Source organism: Montipora capricornis, chromosome 6 (genome assembly GCF_036669925.1).
Source record: "Montipora capricornis isolate CH-2021 chromosome 6, ASM3666992v2, whole genome shotgun sequence".
Taxonomy (NCBI): domain Eukaryota; kingdom Metazoa; phylum Cnidaria; class Anthozoa; order Scleractinia; family Acroporidae; genus Montipora; species Montipora capricornis.
The window spans coordinates 34,328,792-34,338,791 of record NC_090888.1 but is presented as its reverse complement, the minus strand read 5'-3'; the positions used below and the strand labels follow the sequence as shown (position 1 = coordinate 34,338,791).

Sequence of the window (10,000 nt, the reverse complement as noted above, 5' to 3'; positions counted from 1 at the left end):
CAAATAGAGATCAGCAGGTTATAACAGCGGTCAACAATGGTCAAATTTTATTCCAAGATGCCGTCCAAGCAAGAAGAACTTCAAACACAGACACATCCCCAACCACGTTTGCCACTCTTATTTCCACCATCATGGACAAAAACCGAAGAATCTACAGCCAAATCAGGTCCTGCCCCAACCGCAAGAGCCTCCACCTCAATTTGTGCAACCTCGACAAACTCCACGCCATTTGCTACTCACCGACAACTTCGACTTCGTCACTGGCCTTCTCAACCATCCCAGCGCCAGCAATAACATTCCTTCCCCACCTTCCCCATTTCTCAAGGACAGTCTCCATTATCAGCACATGTTCAAACCAAAGTTAAACACGCAATATTAAAGGGTGAAAAATACAAAGCGTTCTCCCCTTGTCTCGGAAAAAGTAAGCCCAGCTCGATTCTTGTCTGCATTTTGTGTTTATTTCACTGTCCTTCTCACTTCTTTTCCCCAAAGGGCAGTAGAGATGTTCTCCTATCAAGTGATTATTCAATCAGCCCAAAGGAAGTTGCGGGTTTGGCATGGCCTTCCTATGATATTGAATTTCGTAGGAAAACAGCCGCAAACCTTCCCCACCACCGGGGAGAGCAAGACCCTCTACTTTTTATAATGAAATTTACTTGGCAAGCTAAATCCTCCTGTACAATTTGTGGGAGTGAGGATTTACAGCTGCTTCCTCTCTGCCCTTGCTGTACTATTGCAAATGAGTATTTTGACAGAAATGTTGTGCACGAGGGTCCTATCCCATCCAGTCAAATGTTTTGTGCGTCCTATCCTCTCCAGTCAAATGTTTGGTGCGATTGTCCTATCCCCTCCAGTCAAATGTTTTGCACGAGGGTCCTATCCCCACCAGTCAAATGTCTTGTGCGAGGGTCCTATCCCCTCCAGTCTCTATATGATGCCCATTGGCTTTGGTTCTTTATGCTCATGTCATACTTTTGACCCTATCTCCACTCATTGGCTCTCTCCTTTCACCCTTGGGGCATTTCGCCATTGCAACTCTGTGGAGATGGGGTCATTCTTTCTCCCTGACAAGTTAGGAGCAAAACCACGAAATGGGCTTCGCACAGGGCACCCCTAGGCATTTTGGGAAGGGTATTGCTGCCTGTGGCAGCCTCGTTAGGGAGGGGGCATATTGTTACTTTGCTGGACTGGGTTAACTTGGCCCCAGGACATCATGCCAGCCACTATGCCTGCCTTGAAATACAGGCATGAGGCACCCCCTCGGCTATTTGCCGAGGCCCCTTATCCAGTGGTCTATACCGGCAGTGGGTATTATCCGCGCCTTGCCAGTACGTTCCCTACCCCTTGTTTACGTCCAAGTTGTGTCTATTGTCTTTTACTGAGCACCAAAGCATTAACACTTAGCTGTCACCTTGTGTCTCACTTTTTTGTCTTTCATCTGTGTTATATTTTTGAATAGATGTGCCCAGCAACATGAAATCGTTTATTGCTAGGTTGCCATATGGCAATCCAGTGGGAAAAGAAGTTTAAAATGGAAACCTGTCACTCCCCTGCTAAGTATTGTCTTTGTGCGTAGTCTTCATGTGAGCCAAAGGGCGATTGCTGGCACAACCTCTGGATGACCCGTCAAATAGTCGTCAAATAGTCCACGTGACCCCCTCCCCCTCCCCCCACTAGAAAACCTAACTGGAACGCTTCAGTTTGATACCACCCAACTCAGTGCATTCTGTTTTTGTGTAACACATACCACAGGCAACCCAGTTTACGCTCGTGGAGCATCTAGTTGTGTTAAATAAATTAGTGTGTAATTATTCCTTGTGTCCTTTTTTTCTTATAGGAAGATGAATCTTTACTTCCTTTAGAGAACAGTTTTTCAGTGCTGGAATCAATGCCTGAAGACACTGTAAACATAGAATCTAAGAAAATAATGAACCCTGAACTTGAAAAACTTGTGCAAAAATTCGATGATGAGTCAAGTGAGGATGATGAAGATGTATTTGAGACAGAGTTTGCAATGTTTAAAAGAGATTACTACATGCAGAAATTAGAATATAAAGAAGTCAACAGGTAAATTACACTGCTGTATGCATGCGGTTATAAGGCATTGCTTTAAGCTGGGAAGGTTCAATGTGATAACATTAGCAGCAAATCTGTTTTCTGAATGTTTAACTGCCAAGTGTCACGCCTGCGGATCGAAAACTTTAATGTCGTGCCCACTCATGCCTGTGTTCCAATTTCTCACGCCTGGCGGAAACGTTAGAGCCATTACAGTATTGACTAACACATTTTGAAAAAAAGAATATTTTATTATTTAAAGAAACTGAAACCAATGAGAGAAAATAAAAGTCCATGTGAAGGATCGACTTTCTCCAAGTTCTCTTGTTTTTAGTAAGGAAAGGTAGGTTGGGAACGAGAAGGTCAAAGTTGCAGGACTATTTCCAGTTTCGGTAGTGGTACCAAATTTTGTTGTGGTTCCATTCGACCACAAGCAAATTATGTATTATCTTATAAATATTCAAAGCATCGATCTATGTACTGGCTAGATGGAAGTCTTTCGACATCTTCGGATATCGGAGCCCTACAAAAAACCCTGGCACTCTCAGTAAACAAATGTTACTCCTATAAATTAAAAAAGTTGGCAGGTTTATGAACGTAATCCGAAGAGTTGAAATTACAGTGTCCATAAAATCATCAATTTTATTAACACTCATTTTCCGAATGTTTGCGCAAGACTTTCTTAAAATAGAGATACAGTGATGTTGAAATGTGTTTCTGCCATTGAATTGTTGTACCTGTGAATCGGCTTCGTCAAAAGGATGATCTATTGCTGGAATTTAATTTACCCTGACAATTAAACTTGTCATTTGCTCCTCCTTATTCAAAGTATACTCATATGACTTTCAGTCACAAACAATGCATTTTATTTTATTGCTCCAAGGCATCACTGCAGATTACCCATCTCACACTTACTTAATGATAGAGTATTTTGATTCCATATTATTTCAGAGATGTGCTGGCAGAGCAAACATTTCAGTATGTGATGGGAATTCAGTGGATTTTACTGTACTATTTTAGAGGGGTTCCTTCTTGGAGTTGGTAAGGTTGTTGCTTGCCTTTTTTTAACATTGATCTTCAGCCTACTGTGCTGGAGTACTTGTGTCACTGACTCTAGCTGGTACAACACCCAAAACTGTTACAACTTTAAAGCTTCCTTTTTATTAACATCTACCAATGGGTAGAGTTCATAGTCTTCTCAGGTGAGGACAATGAACTTAAGGCCCTGTCTTTTAATACTTTTGCATTATGTTATTGACATACAAAACTATATGGAAAATGATGAGGGCCAAGTTCACATTATGATAGTATTCCCTGGTTTGTAGTCTTATTGATGCCATTCTGTTCTGAGGAACACATGAGAATCTAACAACCTACATGTATGTGCCGCAGTTGTTCGGCAAACGGCCCTCACATTGTTAATAAGTGCTGTTAATCTCCGGAAAAATGGCTTCATTCATTCTTTCATTCATTCCTCCTTTAACCAAAGATGGATTCTGTGGTTGTTCACAGTTTTCCATTGTACACAGGGGACATTGTTTTCTGTGTGATGATTTAATGTAAATCTACGTGTATCTTGTTTAAACAGGAATAATTACCATGGCAGCCTATTATAAGAACACACTTAACATACTGAAAACATTATTTTTAGGTTTTACCCCTTCCATTATGCTCCTTTCATGTCAGACATCAGGAACTTTGGTGAATTGTCATTCCAGTTTGAACTAGGGACTCCTTTCCTTCCCTTTGAACAGCTTCTTGCTGTATTACCTGCTGCAAGCCGTCAGTTGCTGCCCAAGCCTTTCCAGGTAAAGTAATTCTTTCAGTACTTGAATGTATGATATCCTTGTTTACATGAACTTTGTAGCTCCCAAAATAAACCTGCCAATTATTTCAAACATAAATGTTTGGTACACACTGTTACACACACCATCCTTTAATAAATTGTCTCTAACCTTTACAGGAAGTAGATTACTCCCGAAGAGCCTCATGCACTATGCCTAATAATCACTGACAACATTAACTTCATTTCATTTTTCATACCAGTACAGCACTACAAACTCTATCTAAACTTTCTTACAAATGCCAATTGTAAATGTACATGCATGTACAAAGCAGCAACAGACAGCAGAAATCACAGAATTACTGCATCCTGGTACTTGAAATATTATTGATACAATGAAAAAAAAATGTTGCGTATTTGCCAGTTTCTATCAACTGGAAACTCTGCTTAACTTCGTTCTATTTTAATTTTATTCCAACAGAATCTGATGATCATGGAACAGTCTGAGATAATAGATTATTATCCTGTTAAATTCAAAACTGATTTAAATGGTAAACAACATGAGTGGGAAGCTGTTGTCCTCATTCCGTTCATAGATGAGGTTGGTTTCACTGTTGGTGTATGAATGGAGTTTTGTTAGACAGCAAGGGAAGTTGGAATCAGTTTAGCTCCACACTATAAAGTGGCAAATGGCATGTTTTGATGACCTTTCATTTTTCGTGAAATGTTCACATTAATTAAGATTTGGTTGTGATTATTTTGTAAATTTATTTTTATGGGACTTCCTTGAGGAAAGTAATAATTTTTAAGTAGGCAGAAAAAACTTTTTTAGTCATTTTCATTTTGTTTTAAGCTATTGTTTCAGCCCTGATCTTGTTACAGTCAAAGCCCTTGCAAGACTTAGTGATAGTGGAATTAAGCAAAGAACAGTCAATTTGACCCTGTGGGAGAAGGAGCAAAGAAAACTAAACCATGTTTAAAACAATGGTTTATACTTTATTGTTGCTAAACAATAACATAATTTTTTATACTGTGCTTATGAATTTTGTTTTGCAATAACAAGTTAGAATTCTTTTAATGTTTATGTCATTGCAATGTTGTTATTCTGTAATTGCTTAAAGTACATTGTTTTCTTGCTAGTGCAAGCTACTCAATGCAATGTCACCACTGTATGCAAGGTTGACAGAGGAGGAGTTGAATCGCAACAAGCATTGTCCTTGTCTCTTATACACCTATGATCCCAACCTCAGTGTTTCTGTACCATCGACCTTGCCAGGGAAGTTTCCTGACATCTCATTTTGCCATGCCAGGTAATACTTTTCAAAAGGCAATCTTACTGGTATCCTCACACTTTCAATCTAAGAAAAAAGAGGAGTACATTTAAGTTGATTATTGGGTACTGTAACTGTTTCATAAGTGGAGTATATTTTGGTGCTTGGCAGGTGTGAAGTGCTTGACAAAGATGTTTTCCATGTAGACGGACAACATCTGCATCGTGGTATGACTTCAAATAATTATTGTGCTGTTCTTAAATCATCAAAAATGTACAAGGTTAAAACAGAAGATTTTTATCGCAGGCCTTTGCAAAGGTGTGAAGCTTGACCTGTTTTTTCCTGGATTTCCAACTTTGTATCATGTTGATCATCAGGTAAAGTGTTTACCAATTCCAAACATGAACTAATTTACAGTCCACCACTAGTCAGTGTGATATAAAAGATGGCTTTATAGGAAGTGTAAATACTAAATAACAACATGAATGTGGGGCACTGGAAAATACAATGATAGAAAAACAATGAGTATTTAACACGGAAAATTATAAATTTAACACTTTCATTTTCATTTTTCCTTGTTAAATACCCAATACATACCAAAATACATCATTGTATTTTCCAGTGCCCACATTCACATTGTTATTTAGTATTCGTACTTCCTATTTAGCTATCTTTTATATCACACCAATTAGCGGTTCATTTGTAATCGCAACTGATGATGGATGTTGGTCATCCGAAACATGTATTGTAAACTCAAAACTGTGTGTTTCTACTTGAAAAAAAAAATATATATATATATATATATATAATAATATAATGAATTGAAGATTTCATCAGCTATTAAAGTGCTCAATAGGTAAACTAGAGCAATGTAGATTTGTAGAGTTGGATTATTTGGTCAAAGACATTTATTGCTACTCAGAGTTTCATGCTCCTTGCGGAGCAATCATCAGGCAATATCTTTGGATCTTTTGTATCCGTTATTTTTGGCATTGCCTGATGATTGCTCCGCAAGGAGCATGAAACTCTGAGTAGCAATAAATGTCTTCGACCAAATAATCCAACTCTACAAATATATATATATGTATGTATTAGTTTGATCTAACTGAATGCCTGTATAGAGGTACATGTATCACATAATAATTGTACCAGTAATGTGAAATGATGATATCAATAAGCTATGTTATTAAATAATTTCAATATTAATTTTAGATTATACATTCATCTCTATTTTGAAGCAATTAAAGCTTGGTAATTTTTCTGTTAAGCCAATGTTTGCTTTTGCAGGCTGAGCTGAAGAAGGCAAATGTTAAGGTTTTTCAAATGCACAGCAAAGGGAAGAGTATGATTCTTCAGATCACTCTACCAGGTGTACAGGTGTGTGACCTACAGTATCTATCAACTACATAATATGAGTGCAGCTGTACATTACATTTTCTCAAAGTGTTTTAGAATGGTGTATAATACATACCAGAATTAATGTTCTTCCTTGAGATTTGCACAGTACTGTTAGAAAAGAAACAAATTGGTGTTTTCACTACTTGTATGTGAGCTTTGCTGTTATGAAAGGTTACAGAGAGGACGTAATTCCTCCAGTTGCCTTTGGGATGCCAATGTACAAGTATAAGGTTTGCTATTGTCCTGGTTACAACAAAGATTAAGTCAACATACATGTATCCTGTACAGTCTGTACATTGATGTGTTGATGTCTGGTTCACATTTATAAGAGTTATGTCAATGCAGAGAAAATGTAATATAATTATTAATTTGCGCTAATGCTGTTATGTTGTATTCTTTTCAGAAGAGGCCTTTATCATCAATAATTATTTGACGTAACCTAAGTTTATCATTTGCATGACCCTCTGTTACATATGTATGTTATTTCATGTGTATCAGGATTGTGGCAAGCCAGGCTTAAGACACATGCAAGTTGATTGCTACAGTTAGGTATCAGATCTGAATTATTGTGTACAGTCTTCTAACTTTTGTGTCATCAGGACTCAACAGTTGAAATAGCACAGAAATTGCTTGGTGAGACTTGTTACGTTGGCTGGCCTCATATGATTGAAGCTTTGGTCATTGGAGTATGTGATGGCATTAAAAGGTATGTATAATCATCCCACCAAGTCAATAATGAAACCAACCTTCTTGGCAATGTGTTTCTCTATTTTGCTGCCAGCTTATGGTACTTGATGCAGTTGTGTTCTGCTTCACAGATTTAGGAAAAGGTTACTTCTGGCCACTGTCTCTGTAGGGCACTCTTAAACCTATTTGTTCATCCACCCCTGTTTGTTCAGTAGATTGATAATAATATTGTCATATATACATCACAGAGACCATGGCATACCATTATTTATAATGCTCTTAAGCGGCCAATGACCAATGGGAGTTGGGAGCAATTACTATTGCGTTGTTATCTGGGTGGTAAACCTCCCACTTACATGTAGTTCCACAAGAAACTACAACCGGATCTACAATCTCAGACAAAATATTGAGACTTTTCCCATTTTTTTTTTGTTTGAAGCAGTTAGAGCTTAAATAGAAGGCCAACAATGCCCTGTTCAACCACCCCACCCAACATGATGCTGTTTAGAAGGATGTGCAAATAATGTACTTTGTGCAGCAAATGTTCTCACAAATGGATGTAAGGAAGTTAAAAATGTCTCAACATTGTTGTCCAGGATTGTAGTTTTTTTTTTCTTTTTTAATTTGTATATTGAGGATTATTAGAATGACCCAGTAGTTTCAATAATGGCACTCCAAAATACCCGCTCCAAACCCTAGCCAGCAAGAGATATAAACCAGCTTGCTCTTGTACAGTGTAGAGAAGTTAGAATTGGGCACTTATGAAAAATGTAGAGATTATGAGGAAGGGAAATTGAACCAAGTGCAACTACATAAGGATGATGATGGTGATGGTGATAATAGTAGTAGTGGCATCCTCGTCTCGAAGAGGCGATGGTTAGTGCTGGGGATTTGGGCGGGATCTTGTATGACTGTAGCGCGATCCTGGAGTGGCAGTCTCTGTTGCAGGTGGTGCAGACGTGCCTTGTGGAATCGTGCGCAGAGGCTGCACGTTCTTTCCTCACTGCTCTCTTGCATATAGCCAGGACTCTAGCGTTCACTTCCGCCTTTGAAACCCCCGCTTTGACACTTTGCCACCATATATCTCGGTGTTTGGCGATGTCCTCCCATGCACTGGTGTCGATTAGTGCAGATTGCAAGTCTCGCTTGATGACCTCATTGTAGCGCAGCAGCAGTCGACCCACACGAAAGACGCCCTCCTGCATTTCTCCCTAAAGGATTTCTTAATAGGGTCGGAAGTGCAACAGGTGTTGATGCAGAGGCGACCCTTGGTCTGTTGCCATGGTGGATCTTTCTGGGCTTCAGCCTGACCTTGCTTGCAACGAGCCAGTGGTCTGTGTTACAGTCAGCACTGTGATAGCTTCTTGTGTGGAGGAGACTGCTGTGATCCACTCTCGTAATGATGACAAGGTCTAGCTGGTGCCAGTGGCAGGACCAAGGGTGTCTCCAAGACACTTTGTGCAGCTCCTTACACTTAAAGTAGCTGTTGGTGATGCAGAGGCCGTGGTGACAGCAGAGTTCGAGCAACCTCTGCCCATTCTCATTCATCCTGCTGACGCCAAAGTGGCCGAGGCAGGTAGGTCATGCTTGCCAGTCGGTCCCAACACAAGCGTTAAAATTTCAAATATTAGCCCTCGGAACTTGGGATTCCGGATAGTGTTTCCTGCAGAGCCTCGTAGAATTGATTCTTGGCTTCTGGGGTGGAGGTCAGAGTCGGGGCGTAGGTGGATATGATGTTCACAAAGCCCGCCGACGTTTTCATGGGAAGGGCAAGAATTCTGGATGACCCTCCTGAGGGGGTTTCTGTGGTGGCAATCAGTGAGTTCCTCACGGCAAAACCTACGCTGTATTGCCTCGGCTCGTCCTGGGACAGGCCTTGCCAGAAGAAGGTGTAGTCTCTTTCCATAAGTGACCCGCTGTCAGCCAGCCAGGTTTCCTGGAGACAGGCGACGTCAATGTTGAGACGTGCCAGCTCCTTGTTGATGATGGCGGTCTTGCGGGAGTCGTCCATTAGCTGAAGGTCAGCGGAGAGACCAGGGCACATGGTGCGAATGTTCCAGCTTGCAATTCGAAGAGCTGAAGTCTTCGTAGTCTTTTGCCTTTGACTGCGCGGTGCAAGTACTTGCTGGCTTGTCGGGAGGGTCCCCTAAGCTCTACGCACCCAGTAGAGCAGGCAAGCAATGACGGGGCGGCACCTTACTGGCTAGGGGCTGCCCAGCTTGAGGCGGACAGTAGCCACCCAATGAAGCTGCAAGGGCTTCTCCCACCATCAGACGAGACCCCTGGCACTCCTTCTTACGCCAATCAGTTGGAGCTTAGAACCGGTAAACTGCCTTGCCTTGCACATGTGCCGGAGTCTTGTGACACCGCTGAAGTGCCCTCTCCAGTTTGCACTAAGGCCTGAGGGGGGGGGAGATAAGGAGACCCTGGGCTGCCCATACGACAGTGTCCCCCCGCGGTGTAACTGGCTGGGTCCAAGGGAAAGGAAGTTTCAATACAACTTGGGGCTAGTTCCACTGCAGAAGCTGCCAGAAGGAAGTGCTGAGCACCTGCCATCCGCCTTAGGGGCTCCACTCCGGATTTGTCCTCGAGGTTTACTCCTGCAGCCTTCCTGAGATCAGGTTTGAAATCAGGGTTTACCTTCCCCTAGATGGGCTGCCTTTACAGGCTAAGAGCCCCTCCTACCCTGGGCAACTGGTTTTAAGGCGCCAGTGTCTTCGCCTTCACCCTCGCCCCTTCTCCTGTCAGTGGTGCTAGTTCCGTCGCGTGGAGGCCAGAAGTTGGACTTGGCTGACAGAGGCTCTTA

General features: G+C 41.3%; 1 protein-coding gene across 2 annotated transcripts in view; it reads left to right on the top strand.

The window, feature by feature from the left end:
* The window catches only part of LOC138051983 (5'-3' exoribonuclease 1-like), a 47,961-nt gene that overhangs the window by 17,517 nt on the left and 20,444 nt on the right, over positions 1–10,000 (top strand). For both annotated transcript variants that reach the window (XM_068898326.1, XM_068898325.1), the window contains exons 13-21: positions 1,838–2,067; positions 3,007–3,096; positions 3,707–3,863; positions 4,320–4,439; positions 4,979–5,148; positions 5,281–5,336; positions 5,416–5,486; positions 6,397–6,486; positions 7,107–7,213. In XM_068898326.1, coding sequence (XP_068754427.1) covers positions 1,838–2,067; positions 3,007–3,096; positions 3,707–3,863; positions 4,320–4,439; positions 4,979–5,148; positions 5,281–5,336; positions 5,416–5,486; positions 6,397–6,486; positions 7,107–7,213 — 1,091 coding nt within the window. The remainder of the gene's footprint in view (positions 1–1,837; positions 2,068–3,006; positions 3,097–3,706; positions 3,864–4,319; positions 4,440–4,978; positions 5,149–5,280; positions 5,337–5,415; positions 5,487–6,396; positions 6,487–7,106; positions 7,214–10,000) is intronic.